Below are 15,892 nucleotides of genomic sequence, written 5' to 3'. Positions count from 1 at the left end.
TCACATTTACAGAAAATACTGTTTCATCAGTTGAATTTCCTTAAAAAATTATTAAATCAATATGGTTGGAAATTTAACAATTCGAAAATGAAATGAATCCAAGTAGCATATAACTGAAGAATATTAATACAAAATCCAATGCAATTATTTTAAATGCTAACTGCCAGAGTAGCACTTACTGTAAATATGAGTGTGTACACACTTGCAAGTTTGAGATTATATAGCGCATTTCCTTCGGTATGCTCGAAATGAGAAACACTGTAATTTCTAGTGCGTTACTAGCGAGCGCAGTTGGACACACTCTATTGCAAGTCGAATAAATATTAAAAAAAAATTATTAACAAAATATGGTATAAAAATAGAGCTGCCATTGTGTATGTGTGTTAAACATTTTATTAAACAAATACAAAATATTTTTTCCAATTTTATTGGGAAGAGCTTAGCCAGCTAAAGTGACAGTGTAGTGGATGAGACGTGAAACGTCACAGTGAAAATTCAATTAGAATTTGAAAGCTCTAACTATGATTAAATAATGCAAACGAAATTCTTGATGAATTCGAAATCTAGTTGCCAAGTGTAACAAAATAGTCAACAATAAACAATTAGCGCGTCCTGTTACGGATCGCACACACACACACATACACACAAACATAATCGTACACATACAACCATACCGCCGTCGCTGTCAAAGCCGCTGCCACCCTGCGTCTGCTCTACTCGCACACACACGTCCGCACAGGCTCTCGAAGCGACTTCGCAGCGGCTGCGGTGCGCCTTTCGTCATCCAGTCAGCCGTTTTGTTGGTTGATTGTGTCGTCGTTTTTGCAGCTGCAACGCAAAAACTAAAAAGGAGCACAAATTTAGAAATCAGCTTCTGGTTAACTGGAGTGTGCCGCTCGCGCAGAGGTAAGTAATTCATAAAGATCAATAATTATGACAATTGCATTGTTGGTTTTATTATTTTATTTTTATTTTTGAATACATAGCTATTCTTTTTTCGGTTTTAGTCTTTGAAGCTGAGATTTCTTTTTTCGCAAGCCCGAAGTCTTTGATTATGAGGTAATTTTTTGTTATTATTATTTTTTTAATTACACACGTTACACACATAACAAGGCGGGTCCTTGCCAGTATTGTCCTTGCAAGCAGGTGGCATAAGAGGCGCGCCCTGCAGTTTAGATGCACAAGCAGATGTGTATATAATATGTACATACATATATGTATATGTATGTGCATATGTATATAAATTGTGTGCGTGTGTGTTTGCGGCTATATGTTTGTGAATGCTAAGAATCTAATTTATTTCATCGCCTTACAGATGGACCAAGTAAAGCTGAGGCAGCACATATTATCGTCAAGTCAATGCAGCTTTAAATCTCTGGGCCCTAATCGACGAAGCAGGAGCAGTAGCGGGCGGAACAACTAGTTGGTAGCATGTTTAATCCATTAAAAAAGATACTCACGTACATACAGAAGAATGCCAGCAGAGACAACATGTTTCGCAACACATCAAGCACCAATAACAGCATTTTGGCCAACGACGAAGGCGTAGGTGGGAAGACGAACCGAGGCAGCGATGTCGAAGAGCAAGAGGAGAACGAGAGTGGTGTCACATACCAGGCTGGTGCCAACGACCTGCCCGGAACTGCTGGGCAAATCGATCAAAATGCTCAAGACAATGATGCTGACGCCGAAGATCCAGAAGAATTCATAGCGGAGGATGAGGAATTTCAATACGATATTGAGAGTCAAATCAAAACCTCCATTATCGATGCGACCAAAGTGAAGCCCCAAACGTCGCCAAACGCGCAGCTCGATGACGAGCTCGCCGACTTTGCCGAAGCACCCCACGAACTCAATGGCGTTGGCGACGATGAGGAGGATGAAGACGACGAGGGTGCGGCCGATGGTGACGGCGATGATGATGACGAAGAAGTGGAAGTGGACGAGCAATATCTCGAGCTAGATAATTTTCCGAATAATGAGATCATTGTACTTGCTGATACGGATCTCAATTCATCGCTTGCGTCAGACAATGTGTCCGAAGATCCCCTGGCCATAGATGATTTCACACAGCCGCTGGTTCGTGATTCTGACAATGTGTTGGACTCATCGTCGGTGACAACTAACGAAGAGGTGGATACCAGCGGCGACCTAACGTGGTTGAAACTGCCGCCCGATGGCGATGAGCAGGAGACCTCCACCAGCTTACAGGCAACGGCGCATCATTCGCATGGCCCTGAATTAAGCGTCACACCCACACATGTTAAGACCAAAGAGGATGAGTTGCGCAGCGATGGTGGTTCCGATTCTGGCTTGGGCAGCGAAACCTCAACACTGCAAATGACGCTTACAAGCCGAAGCGACAGCGCGAAAGCCGCGCCCACACATGAAGGAGTCCCTACAGGGACGTCGTTGGGGACAATCCCAAACAGCAGCGATGCCACAGACTTACCAGTGGCTTCCACCTCCCAGGCCAGCAGCGACCCAAAGCGGCCGTTGCGCTCCAATCTAAAGCGACGACTCGAGGATGCCGATGGCATGGATCTGGTACCAGATATGAGCACCACCTCAGCCGCATCCACGACGAAGCGTCAGAAGCGATCCATCAATTTTGACTCTGTCCAAGTGTACTATTTCCCACGCCAGCAGGGATTTGGTTGTGTGCCCACAGTCGGCGGCTGCACGCTGGGCATGGGCGCCAGACATATTGCCTTTAAGACCATGACGCTGGCGGAGCATGCGGCGGAACTGAGGCGAGCGCACCGCAATCAAAATCCAGACATGCAGCCACGTGGCTCCTCCAGCGACGACACCGAGGAGTCTGAAGAGGATTACTTGAGTGAGGGAAGTGGCTCGGATGCGGATGGTGACTCCAATGGCTTCCTACAGCCGGTGACGCCCAAACAGCGGCGAGCGTTGCTCAAGGCAGCGGGAGTCCGCAAAATCGATGCAAGCGAAAAGATCGAATGCCGCGACATTCGCAATTCCCGCGAAGTGTGTGGCTGTTCGTGTCGCGAGTTCTGTGATCCCGAGACATGTGCCTGCAGTCAGGCGGGCATCAAGTGCCAGGTGGATCGAGCCATGTTTCCGTGCGGTTGCACGCGTGAGGCATGCGGCAACACTGTCGGACGCGTCGAATTCAATCCGACGCGTGTCCGCACCCATTATATACACACGGTCATGCGTCTGGATATGGAACAGCGTCAGGGACAAAATCCAAGCAACACCCTAAACTACAGCAGCAGTGGGAACAGCGGCGTATCAGCTGCCGTTTCCCATTGCTACTTTATGCAAACTCAGTCGAACTATAGTTCCGGCTATGCCTCTCCAGCCTACACGCCCGATGGCAGCGTCAGTTACTATCAGCAGCAAACACCAACATCAGCGTCGGCGGCGCAGCAGCAGCAGGAACAACAATCCAGCTATAGCTCGCATCCGGATCTGCACACTCCTCAGTATGCAATAGATAGTCTGGATCCGAATCTGTTTGCCAGCGGCACTAATGCCACGCCCTCATACGGCGAACTACTGGCGCCCACGTATCACAGCCTAAGCTATGGTGGAGCTACAAGTACTAATGCCTCGCAGGTGAGTGATCCAAAGAGCGCTGCACTTGATTAGCCACATTTGCGAATAGTTTTGCTCAGGAACTCGTCAAATATATTGCAATCAATATTTTCAATAATCTGGAAGTTGGATATTGCGCCTCCCGAAGTCAAGGAATTATGTAATTATCCAAATCTTCATTGAAATCTTTTCTTTCCCACTAGCAAAATGAGAATCATTAAGCCACTAGGTTTAGCTTTGTTTTTAAACAAGACAAAACAGTCTTATATAAGAGTCCCTGCATCAGAAAAAAAAAACACACAAACTCGTCCTTTCTCGGACATAGGATAATCTGGATACAAAGTTTGGTTATTTTAGCTCTTGTACTTTCTGAGATCCTTGCGTTCATATAGACGGACATGGCTATATAGACTCGTCTTGTCACCCTGATCAAAAATATATATTCTTTGTGGACTCTGCCACGCCTTCTTCTGTGTGTTACATACTTTCGCACAAAACTAGTATACCCTTTCACCCTTTGGGTACAGGGCATAAATGTTGTGGTCGCCCTCCTCTGCTATTCTCATACCAAGTACCTAAGCGCTGGAAAATCGAGAATTAAATTGTGAAATTTCTAAAAAATTAAATAATAATATTGTGGATTTAAATTGTGAAATTTCTGATAAATTAAATAAAAATATTGTGGTTGCCCTCCTCTGCTATTCTCATACCAAGTACCTAAGCGCTGGAAAATCGAGAATTAAATTGTTAAATTTCTAAAAAATTTAAGCGTACCTCGTGAATTAAATTGTGAATTTTCTGATGAATTAAATTATAATATTATGGATTTAAATTGTGAAATTTCTGATAAATTAAATAAAATTATTGTGGTCGCCCTCCTCTGCTTACCTAAGCGCTGGCAAATCGAGAATTAAATGGTGAATTGTCTGATGAATTGAAACAGGCCCTGGCTTTTACATATTTAAATAAACTTGTCGTTTTCCCGTTTTAGTCTTATTAATACTAGTACCCTTTAACAAATACTTTACGATCGATCCAATAGATTAGACTTTGTGTTGAAAAATCAATAAGCCCAACAAGTGCTGAGGAACGAGTAGCATGCAGAAGGCAACGCACACCTGCCATGAATAAAAAATGTATGAATATCATTAAAGAAATAGGTGTTTCACCTCGCGCTCTAAATGATTATTTGTTTAGCTTTCCAGAAAGCAGTAGTTTGAGAGTGGCAAACACATTTACAAACAGATTCTCTCAACCAAACTAAAGCCTTTACATCTTTTACAGCTGTCGCCCTACAATGCCTATCACCAACATCAGACCAGCAGCAGCGCCAGCGTGAGCGGCTCATATTCGCCTTCAGGAGTGAGAGCAGCTGGAACCGCTTTACCACCCAGTACGTACAGCTCCTGTGCAGTGCCATCGGCGCCACCATTTGGTATTGCCACAACCACTGCGTCCGCCATTCAATATCACCATGCGATCGTACTCGAAACCACCGCCTCAATGACCTCGACCACAACGTTCCTTGCGGCTGCGCCCACTGGCACGGCAACATGTGCCTTCAGTGGCGCTCGCCAAGCGGCTGGAGGCGGCAACGGCAGTGCCTCTGAATTTATCAGCCTAAGCTCACCTATTGCCAGTTCCTCGCGCCTCTCACAAATCAACGATCTGCTGCAGCACAATCGCAACACCACCGCCGCACTCGTGGCCGTCTCCGAATCCCCCGGCAGCTCGCTGGGTTATGCCGCCGGCGGACGCAACGCAGGAAGCGCTGTTACCGATCAGAGACAGCATAGCGGGGCGGGCAATACGAACACGGTCATGGACTCAATAGACACGCCCCCCATCGAGGATGCACAACGCAGTTGTATGGCCTTTGACGAACTACCGCCCCCCATGCTGAATCCCACGCCCATTGTGGCCGTGCTGGAGCCCAATGCTGGCAAACTGCCAGAGTCTGCAACTGGGATGGGCGCGAAATCGACCGCTCAGATGCCACTCCAGCAGCCACCGTCAACGCCACAGCCGCGACAACCATTAGACGTCAGTCTCAATGGGGGTTGCGCCACCGATTAGGCCCAAAAGGAACCGAAACGAAATTCCTTGGTTTTTTCACACAACAAGACTTACTTATGCATAAGTGGCGTCGAGGTGCGCGTTGGCGTTGTAATCAAAAAAAAAAAAAAAAAACAAAAACAAAACAAATCTAGGAATGTCTGTTTGACAACAGAAAGCAGCAGCTACTTTGTGTTAATTCTCCCCCCAATCCTGTACTCCTATCAAGAATTCAATATTCTTGTTTTGTAAAAATCATTTTTATTGTTAAATTATAATTAGTTTTAGAGAAGAAAAAAGATGTAATTTAGCTAATGATTCACTGTTTTTCTATTATATACAACGTGGATCATCCATATGTTTTCGCTCTTATGTAATCTCTAATGCTCTATTGATTTGTAAAGAGAAAACACTTTGAATACTTCCAATGCACAAGCATATATGTACAAGTGGTCCATAAACATCACGTTCTACAATGTTTTAAATGAAAAGCAAATAGTCTATTCTAAATTGAATTTGGAAAGTTTTCACAAACCCGCTAATATTAAAAATTGGTCGAACTTTATGAACTTCTCAATAACTAGATAGTCTCACCGAAATCTTTGTGTGTAATTCCAAAATTGTTTCCATTTCTGCGCTATCTAACGAATTTACGCCTTCGCACTCTATTTGTTTTCCCATTCAAAAAAGTTGAACTGTTAAGACGAAAACCTTAATGTTATTTATCTTTTAATTGCCTTACTTTTTGTTAAAATGTTTTAAATACACTATTTAGTTAAGATATATAATTTTATTAGCAATGTTACTTTCCACTTTTTTTTACATTTAATTTCTTGTATTTAGTTAACATGCTTTATTTAAAACTTATCCGCCTAACTTCTACTTTAACTCGATAAGTATTTCTAGACTTTGTTGTTAGGCTGTTGCGGAGCTAAATTTCGGGCCGCACCAGCATTTGTGAGTATTCATTTGATTAAGTTTAAAAATTGACTTGAAACATACATGCACTATGCATATGTATGTATTCATTTGTAGCCTTAATGGAACAACAACAGCAACAAAAACAGTAACAGAATCAACAACATAAAGTAGGACATGAATTAGTAATATGTGTAATGCAACAGAGCAATTGCAATTATTTAAATAAACATTGAATACAAAATATAAAGCAACTCGGTGTTCAATTGATTTGTCATTCAGGCTAAGTCGGTTCGGGAAAGCGTAATGGAAAGAGTCTGTGAATGTCGTTAATAAGGTAAGTCATTTTATTTAACATTAATTCATTTTCATATTTTTTAATCATATTAACTATTGTAGATTAAAAATCAAACAAAAATGCCACGAAACAGCATTTTTTAAAACTTGAAACTGAATCCTAATTCTTTTAAAAGGTACTTTATGAAGACTTGCCATCAATCAGTCCGTCCAATCACACAAATTCAGATTCTAGAATTTAAAGAATTTCATGTGACGAATAGAGAGAAATCCTCTGAAATCTCACTAATATTCGTAGAGAAATAAGAACCAATCTTTCAGCATGTGCGGAATTTCGTTAGATTTGGAAATAATAGCAGCATTCGAAAAAAGCTACATATAGCTTAGAAGATTTTTAATAACGCTTTCGTGATTTAATTCGGGCATTGATTGAGAGTCCGGAAACTCCACTGTTTTCTAAATTCGAATAACAACTTTTGTGGATTAGAATAACAACATGGTTTTATTTGAAAGTGATTTGTTTATTTGTTGAACCCAATGACGTCATCGAAAGTAACACCAATTTGTCGCCGTATCTCATCCTCAATTCCAATCAATTCCAGACTGGCCGCATGCGTATATTTTGGACTCTCCAGCATCCGCTTCTCAATGCATTGGCGCACCTCCTCAGCCTCGTAGCGCAGCCCACAAGAGTTTGTATGATGAAAATCAAATTTAGAAGTTGTAGGTAAGGGCCACGACTCGGTCGATCCATTTGGCCTCGTCAACTGCGTACAGCACCAGTAATTGGAAAGCTAATGGGGAAGTGAAATTGTAATACACACTCAATAGAGTTCAGTGAACTGCTGATAAGCAATGAACAAATCGATAGGTTGCAACGATAGATAAGCAAGGGCTCACCTTAATTTCCCCTTTACTACCCACAATTCTCGCATCGTTCTCCAAGCTCTCAAGGCCCGATACACGCGCGATTAGGCGCCTATTATTGCCATAATCTAGAGTGAACTCAGATTGTACATCGACGCCATCGCCATTTAATGTGCCGCTGGCCTTGATTTTAATCGGCGCAGTGCCATAGATGAACTGACCCAATTGCAGGGCATACAGCCCTATGTCGAGGGTTATGGAGCCGCCCAAAGCGCGACTGCTTATGCGTTCCACACCAGTGGCACGAAATCCATGCTGCACCTTTATCAGAGCCACCTCGCCAATGCTGTCGCTCAGCAGCAGCTCACGCAATCGCTCGTAGCTGGGAAAGAAACGGGACCACATACCTGATCCACAACAGTATTTTTTATAACCGATCTTAAACTCAATTTATAATTTAACATAATATATACTATATAGAAAAAAAACTTGTACAAAGTTTAAAGTCTGCAGCTATTCTATTCCTCCAGAAATAGACTTACACACAGAATAGATCTACAACTTGCATAAAACTTACGGCGATATGAAACTATTTTATACATCCGTTCAGACCTCTATAGTTGTATTTGATTTCAAAATTATGGGGCATCCACAGGAAAATATTTTTTAACCAACTATACTCAGACTGAATTCAGAGAATCTTCCTTTAAATACTTCTGAAAGCAAGCATTGTATGAAGTATGCCTTAAATTTCTCCTGAAAATTAGGGAAATATTTCTTGTCATTACATCTATAACCCTGAGGTGGTCTTATTTACGCCACACAGTGGGGCCTTAGGCCGAAACAGCTTGCGAAAATCAAAATTTTCATGAACGCTTTGGGAGTAATGAATAAACGTGTCTAATAGTTTTTTTTCCAAAGATTACGAAAATCTTACTCTCAAAAAAATCGGAATTATAGTTTAGGACATATGTGCACTCAAAGTCGACCCTTTTTTAAGCTCGCAACAATTAATTCAATTTGATGCAAATACTTCATCTTTCAGGTATAATATTAGCTAAGTTATGAAACGAATCATTGATGTTTTGATTTGTATTGCTAGATGAATTAATTTTATGCATTATTTAATAAAAACTATGTCTTTCGTATTTGTAGTTATCTAGAAAACGTTATTTTTTAAACTACCTATTTTTAGGGTGTTTTTCAACTTTGATGGAAAATAAAAAAAAAGTACCCAAAAGTACCTCGCCCATATTTTCAAAATATGTTCCCTAAATATTCTTTTACCTAACGCAATAAAACTTTCATCCGCCCGGATCCGCCGGTGTGCACCAGAGCAAAAAGAGTGCCGCAACTTCGGAAAAAAATCAGCGAAAAAGGCGCTGCCGCGGGTATAAGAAGAAGAATGCATTGCAGGTAGATTCGCAGTAACGGCTATTAGGAACATTGTATTTAGCATTATGGATACAAAAATATACCTAAGCGGTCCTATTTGATCCACATTTAATATTGTGCAACCAAAATTATGCATAACATTTATTACAGGTAGTGTAATTTACAATATCAGGTGAAGGTCTTGCAATCTTTTTGACCCTTTCATGAATTGTAATTTCTTTGCTTTAAAGCATTTGAACAGGCAAAAAGAGGTTTTAGTTTATTATCTTAGGTATGCGTTTAGAAATGGTATATATTGCCAATATTTTTGGTGCAGCGTAATAGTCGAATTTTGACTTAAAAAGCAATCAGTTGTGTCTAACTAGCAGTGAATAGTATTTTTCAATATAATTTACGTTTAAATACCTTAAAAGTGATTTTTCTTTAACATGGCTGTGCAAAATGCAACATTATTTGATCTATTTAGGAATTCCAATGATGAGAAGGAATTTGAAGAAGCTGTTCTGGAAGAGCTGTATGATGCTCTGGAAAGTGCAGATCAGCAAAAAATGTTGAGAAATAAGCTTAAATTAATTTATTCTAAAATCAAACAGAAATGGATAAGCGTAGGATATAGCAAGCAGAAATTTGATTTAAAATATGAAATCTGGCTATCAACGACTACGTACTTGGATACATCAATGGACGATGTACCCTCTACATCAACTGGACGAGCCAGAGGAAGACCAACGAAATCCATTGAAGAATGCTCGGATTTTACAAGAAAAAGAAAGCTTGTCGATGTCACAGAAGCCATAGCTACGGATCACTTGTCGGAGGCGCTGTCCATGAAATACACCAAGGATCAGGAAAAAATAAAATCGCAAGTCACAAAAGCGGTTGCTGACGCAAGCCCAGTGCGACTTAAAAGGATCAAGGAAAGCATTCCTACTCCGCCAAACTTACTGCCAAAGCAGTTCAGTGCCGATGAGGCTTTGGCATTGTTTATGGATTTGGGATTGTCAAAGGAAAAATATTTAATATTGCGACATTCCCTAATTCGGCATAATGTTGATGTTCTTCCTGGGTACAAACAAATAGGATCGGCTAAGAAAGAGGCAGTACCTCAGCCCACAATAGTGACGGAACAGTCAGTGCAAGTAACACTTCATGACCAATTGGAGAAATGTCAGAGGAAGCCCAAGAGTCGAGGAACAAGGACTATAAAAAATTCAGATATTTGAACACATGCAAGACGTCACGAATAAGGCAAAACGAGGATCTCTTCAATATGTTGTCAGCCTCTTCAGATCCACTGGTTTCATCCCTTAGACATGTGAGGTCTCACAAAGAATTAGTTAGTAATTATTCTTCGGACATGGTGAAATTATTAGATATTCCTTCGAATGTAGACGACTATTTTAAAGAAAACATATTAATGTAAATAATTGCAGCTGTCAGTACTTTATAATAAAAATTAATGTAATCATAAAATATTAACAAAATATTTTATTTTAATTTTTTTTTATGTAAAAAAAATTTTCAATATTTTTAAATTAATTTCAATTTTTAATTTGTTAAAAACTAAAAATATAACATAACTGAAAATAATTGTATCATTAAATGTTTTTTATTAGTTTGATTAGGCAAATATTGCACTGGCAACAAAATCCAACTTTGAGCACACATTGCGCAGCTCCTACAAATCACAGCACAATGCGCTATGACTTGTTTAGAAGCTTAAGAATTTTTCTTTCAAACAAAATTTGAATGACGAAAATTGCTTCAGCCGTTCAGAAGATATGATTTTTGCAACGAAAAAAGTCCGAAGGCCCCACTGTGCGCCATAACGCATGCATATAAAAAGCACGGATGAATACTCCGTCTCCAGTGTAAAGTCCCGGATTTTTTATTCAAGAAACTAAAACATCCGTTTCTTAAGCAAATTTCATATCAATTTTATGTCCCAAGTCTCAAAAAGAACAAGGTTTTTCTTTTCTGATTCGCCCTCTTCTTAGTGTTATAATGATATATTAGCTAAGTTAAAGGAAAAAAAATATACCCATAAATGTAATTTCTACTCAAAACTGTACTAAGCTGGTTTTGTGGTGAAATTCACAAATTTGATAAATTATGACAACTTTTCTAAAGAGTTAAAAATCGAAAAATATTTAATACAAAATATAGAAAAATATTTCTACAAATAGGAAATCCGCTTAAAGTGCTTGACTTAAAAAAGTCTAGTTCAAAAATAATGAAACACTAGCTTTTTGAGGGAAACTTTTAAAAACGCATGAATTTTTTGTTGGTTTTTGAAATTAAGATTATTTATCAATTTCGATTCCGCAAGAATTGATAGAATTCGCAAACGAAACCGGAGTAATAACTAAGGAAAAAGTGATTTTAAATAACATACAAATGCAAGGTCGACCTCCGGGCCAAAGTACACTTTTTAAAAAACAGATATACGGAACTATTTCAGATCAAGCTCAATTCGTTTAGCTCACCTTCCATGAGAAACACTCCCTTGCGCTCGGCCAGCGCATAAAGTTCCTGAGCCTGCTTGAGACTCAGGCAGAGTGGCTTCTCACACAGCACATGTTTGCCGCGTTCCAGCATCAGACGCACCACAGTATGGTGATAGGGATTGAGGGTCCCCACATATACCACATCCACTGTCCGATCGAGGGAGAGCGCATCGAAGCCATCGTAGTGACGCGGAATCTGATGGCGCTGCGCAAACTCCCGGGCCCTCTGGCCATCCACATCGGCCACAGCCACCACCGAATGCTTGGAATTCTCAATGGTGTCCAATGCCGAGACGAAATCGTGTGTTATCCGTCCGGCTGCGGCGATTCCCCAGCTTAAATTCATCTTGACAGTTTCGGTTTGAAGTCGCGAATGAAACTATTTTTTTTTTAATATGAAACTAAGGCTCGACAGATTCGCTATCAACTAATAACATCTGCAATTATTGCAGTTTTTATTATTATTTTCTAATTCGCTGAACTGCAATCAGTAATTTAGCTCGCTGATTAGCAACAACACCTTGTCAAGCTCAAATCAAAGGCTTTCAGAGTGAGGAAATGAAAGTGCAAAATCGAACTTCCTGAGAGTATGCAACAAAATTCTGAGAATCTTAACCCGGAAATGTTCTGACGAATATTTAAAATTGAACTATTCAGTATGTAAAGCTGAGTTCAAATGTGTCTGTTTTCGGAAACTGTTTAAGAGCTATCGCGTTAAAACCTTATAGCGAAGCTTCCTTTTCACAAAACGGATATTATTAACAGATATATATGTATATGATTTTAATAGAGTTTTTATACTCAAATATGCCCTTTGGGTTTATCACTAAATCGGCATAATTAAGGATTGTTTAGTTCTGGTTCAGTTACGAGATCTTTTACGAATTGAAATCGAAGCACTACCTTTCGATTAATGTGTTCTTCCATTTTGTGACAGCTCATAAGTCGTTTAGTATTTCCAAGAACCGCACATGTTCCCAGAAATTCAGGCTCTGTCGGAAAGCGAAGAAATTACAGACCATCTCTTTTGCAACTATGTATACTGGAGACTGGAGTAAGAGGATTCGCGTTCGCCAAGAGATTCAAGATGAAGGAAGTGGAGCACTCAAAAATTGAGGCACAAAGAAAATATACAGTTGTTGATGTTGTTGATGTGCGTTTTCCTTTCTTTCTGATGAGTGTATCTTAATACCAGCTATTAAAAGTTATTCTATTGATATAGGCATATCCGTAAACTTCTATATTTAAAATTGTACTCAATTATTGTTCTTTTTAACGCTTACATTTATACATAGCTATTTACAAACATTTTTAGTGTGACATTTGTGTACGAACTATAGATTTAAAACACAATTTGAAGGAATATGAGCCAATTGTTAGAGCTATGATATATTAATTTTCTAGATCTAGCCTGCTATCAACATTATCCTCATGTCGCTTTAAACCATCAAAGAATTGCCGCGTATTTGTAGCAGCAAGAGGATTGCAATTGAAGGGATCATCGGGATCATCGTACTTCTCAACCTTGGCATCGGCATTGCTGACAATGCGTGTCCACTCTTGCAGATCATTTGTAGGATTACTGGGATTAGCTTCGCGATGCAGCGGTTTAAGCATGAAATGCGAATCTTGCAGATGCCTCAGGAAACGCACTAAAAGCGAAAATAAAGCACTTCGTAAGAGTGAAATATACTAAAATGAAATTCAACTCACCGTGTATTTCCTGAAAACCTAGCAGTTCTAAATGTTCACTCCACCAGTTGCATATGAGCGATAAATAATGCTTGGTGGTTTCTTCGGAGTCACGAAAGAGGCAGGTTAGATAGTACTCGCGGAAGATGAGCGTCAGCAGGTGTACGGCTATTTGTGAGATCTCACTCACTTGTGATGTGTCTGCGGGCATTGAACATAATTATTTAGAGCTAAAGTTATGGGCCATACATGTACATACTGTGTTCCCTATCGCAGAGCATCCACTGATGTAGCATTTGAAAGACGAGTGTGACAACGCTGAGGCAAAGCTTCACATAACATTCACAACGACGTTCCGGATTGGAACCGCCATCCGTAGGCATTTTGTTGATAAGCGTGGTTGTTCCGTTGCTTGAATTGCTCAGCGTTGTGGCCGACTGCATGCTGGTGCCATTTGTTAAGGTGTTTTCCTCCACATCGTTCTCTTCGTCGTCATCATCAGCAACGGACGGCAGCATTTCCAGAATAAATGCTGGTGGATTTGTGAAGCACTGGTAAACGAAACGTACATGATACTGGCATATAACCAGTAGCAGATTAAAATGTGCCAACTCCAGTTTAACTTCACTGAAGAAAGCAAGCTCCAGCAGACCCGCATAGACCTGAAGCAGACAAGAGTCTGGCCCAAAGCGATAGAGCGAGCGCACGCGATCCGATAGGAAACATTCCTTCGGACTATTCACACACATTCGGCTCATGAGTTGAGACTGGCGTGTGCAGGCCAACAAGCTGGCACTGAGCTCACGAAAGATCCACGGAGTGGGGCGTGTAAAGGCCAGCTGTTTGAGCAGATCAAAAAGCAGCTCCAGTTGTGGAATTTCTGTTGGAACTTCCTCTTCATTAACATAAACAAGCAGACTATGCAGGAGTGCGCCTGCAGCCTCCAACAAGCCAAAATGCTCGCACAATTCATCCGAATAGCCCAACTTGGCAATGGCATCGTTAGCTATTTGCAGCAGCCAATATTCCCCATGTTTATGATGAAGGAGCGCGTGTGCCAGTTTACGCTGTTGCTGACAAATCAAAGCCAAGGTGGCTATGTACCGTCGCAGACTGATGGCGCGTTCCTGGCTAAACAGCGCACTGGGCTGTGCCAATGATTGTCGCTGGGGCGCACTCTCATCCGACTGCAGGGCGTAGTTGTGGTAAGGATAGACCACACAGTTGTGCGGAAACTCCAAACTATGCACATGAGACCAGAATTCCAGAAACACTTTGCAAACCGACTGAATTATGCGCGAGGTGATGTCTTCAATATCGCCACACTGCGATTGTAATTGCGCATAGCTTAAAAGCAGGTGCTCCAGCTCCAATTGAAAGAGCTGTTTCTTGCCCTTAGCGTCGTCTTTAGTGAGTTCAAAAACGCTGCCATTTGCAGACGATGTGATGTTTTTGTTGTTACTGAAACAACCGATGCTGAGGTTTCGCATTCGCATTAAATTGCGCCGGGAAATGGCATCAATGATCAGCACAGATGTGTTCTCCTCCACACACATACTCATCTCAAACTGTTTCGTTTGTGTGGTGTGCCGCAGCTTCAACTTGGAGTACTCCACATCTCTGAGCTTAAGTTCTGTTTCCTTGGCTGTTATCTGCTTGAAGACCTCCGCTACCTTCGTTTTGCACTCAGCCTTCGCACTTTCGGCTATCTTGAGCTTCTCCATTTTGCTTGCCTCGAGCTGATGTCGCAAATGTCGCAGTTCATCGCGCAGCAAACTGGCCTAAATGTTGAATTATTAAATATACATTTTTTGTTATAAACATTTTTACGCTCACCTCGCCATCCTTGCTCTCAATGCGGTCCTTGGTGTCGAACAAGTCTTTCTGAAGCTTTACATTCTCCTGCTTGAGCGCCTCCACACGCTCCATGAGGAATTTCATTTGTCGCTCCTGCGCTAATTGACGGCGCGCTACTGTGGACTGGCTGGGAGCTGCTGTAGACTGCGTTAGCACTTGCATACTCATTACACTGATGGACTGCGCAGGTTCTGCTTTGTTGGTACTTGGAATCGCCACAGGCGGAGGAGGCGGCTCCTCGGGCAGTTTAACTTCAACTTTCTTTTCCACCACAGCAAGCAACTCAAAGTCATCATCGTCATCGAACATGATGTCCATGTCATTCTTGAGGGGTTTACTTGCCGGCACCGCAAACATTTGCTGTGTGCTCGTCGTGCCTTGGCCTTTAGGCGCGAAATCGCTGAAAGTCATGTCGATCTCCGAAAAAATGCCATCTGCCTGATTCGGGCGTCCTGCACCCGCTCCGGCAGCTGCCTCGGCTTTTTGTGTGGCCAGCAAGATGACATCATCGTCGTCATCGTCCCAGAAGTTAAAGTCATCGCCATTTGCATGGACAGGACTCGCGTGTTGTTTGGACGCACACTTGTTGCTGCTGCCATGGTTGTTGTTATTGCTGCTGCTGCTCGCATGCGTTGGCTCCGGGCGACCACGACTTATACTTAGATCTAGTTTTGGTTTCTTGGCGCGCGCAAAGTCCTTCATGGGCTGAAAACGTTTAGCCATGATTTATTCTAACG

The 15,892-nt window shown here is 41.4% G+C and overlaps 3 protein-coding genes across 5 annotated transcripts; 1 reads left to right on the top strand and 2 right to left on the bottom strand.

Annotated features, from left to right (window-relative positions):
• Nucleotides 1–332: 332 nt before the first annotated feature.
• LOC115631725 lies at nucleotides 333–6,425 on the top strand. Of its 3 annotated transcripts, XM_030528562.1 has the most exons (5): nucleotides 333–906; nucleotides 1,008–1,059; nucleotides 1,316–1,426; nucleotides 1,485–3,588; nucleotides 4,852–6,425. In XM_030528562.1, exons 4-5 carry the CDS (start codon nucleotides 1,492–1,494, stop codon nucleotides 5,641–5,643), a joined length of 2,889 nt encoding a protein of 962 aa, XP_030384422.1. In that variant the 5' UTR covers nucleotides 333–906; nucleotides 1,008–1,059; nucleotides 1,316–1,426; nucleotides 1,485–1,491; the 3' UTR covers nucleotides 5,644–6,425. The 3 variants fall into 3 exon arrangements, with proteins under 3 accessions (XP_030384422.1, XP_030384420.1, XP_030384421.1); XM_030528560.1 differs by having other exon boundaries at nucleotides 1,316–3,588; XM_030528561.1 differs by having other exon boundaries at nucleotides 987–1,059; nucleotides 1,316–3,588.
• Nucleotides 6,426–7,320: 895 nt separating this feature from the next.
• On the bottom strand, nucleotides 7,321–12,533 carry LOC115631256 (trans-1,2-dihydrobenzene-1,2-diol dehydrogenase). The gene is made up of 4 exons (XM_030527969.1): nucleotides 12,510–12,533; nucleotides 11,586–11,985; nucleotides 7,738–8,111; nucleotides 7,321–7,631 (listed from the first exon to the last, which is right to left on the bottom strand). Exons 1-4 carry the CDS (start codon nucleotides 12,531–12,533, stop codon nucleotides 7,359–7,361), a joined length of 1,071 nt encoding a protein of 356 aa, XP_030383829.1. The 3' UTR covers nucleotides 7,321–7,358.
• Nucleotides 12,534–12,895: 362 nt separating this feature from the next.
• On the bottom strand, nucleotides 12,896–15,889 carry LOC115631460 (ATR-interacting protein mus304). The gene is made up of 4 exons (XM_030528208.1): nucleotides 15,135–15,889; nucleotides 13,558–15,079; nucleotides 13,320–13,499; nucleotides 12,896–13,258 (listed from the first exon to the last, which is right to left on the bottom strand). Exons 1-4 carry the CDS (start codon nucleotides 15,876–15,878, stop codon nucleotides 12,999–13,001), a joined length of 2,706 nt encoding a protein of 901 aa, XP_030384068.1. The 5' UTR covers nucleotides 15,879–15,889; the 3' UTR covers nucleotides 12,896–12,998.
• Nucleotides 15,890–15,892: the final 3 nt, after the last annotated feature.

This window comes from Scaptodrosophila lebanonensis, unplaced genomic scaffold, assembly GCF_003285725.1.
Source record: "Scaptodrosophila lebanonensis strain 11010-0011.00,11010-0021.00 unplaced genomic scaffold, SlebRS2 tig00001412-arrow-pilon, whole genome shotgun sequence".
NCBI classification, from domain to species: Eukaryota; Metazoa; Arthropoda; class Insecta; order Diptera; family Drosophilidae; genus Scaptodrosophila; species Scaptodrosophila lebanonensis.
Note: the sequence above shows the minus strand (reverse complement) of the source record. Positions and strands in the feature narration are given on the sequence as shown.

Coding starts and splice junctions, on each gene's coding strand:
- LOC115631460 (XM_030528208.1), bottom strand. CDS start 15,878: ATGGCTAAACGTTTTCAGCCCATGAAGGACTTTGCGCGCGCCAAGAAA. Junction 15,080..15,134: donor TTGAGAGCAAGGATGGCGAG/GTGAGCGTAAAA, acceptor TTCAACATTTAG/GCCAGTTTGCTGCGCGATGA. Junction 13,500..13,557: donor GCTCTGCGATAGGGAACACA/GTATGTACATGT, acceptor CAATGCCCGCAG/ACACATCACAAGTGAGTGAG.
- LOC115631725 (XM_030528560.1), top strand. CDS start 1,432: ATGTTTAATCCATTAAAAAAGATACTCACGTACATACAGAAGAATGCC. Junction 3,589..4,851: donor CAAGTACTAATGCCTCGCAG/GTGAGTGATCCA, acceptor CATCTTTTACAG/CTGTCGCCCTACAATGCCTA.
- LOC115631256 (XM_030527969.1), bottom strand. CDS start 12,533: ATGGAAGAACACATTAATCGAAAG. Junction 8,112..11,585: donor GGGAGTGTTTCTCATGGAAG/GTGAGCTAAACG, acceptor GTTGTGGATCAG/GTATGTGGTCCCGTTTCTTT. Junction 7,632..7,737: donor GTAGTAAAGGGGAAATTAAG/GTGAGCCCTTGC, acceptor CTTCCCCATTAG/CTTTCCAATTACTGGTGCTG.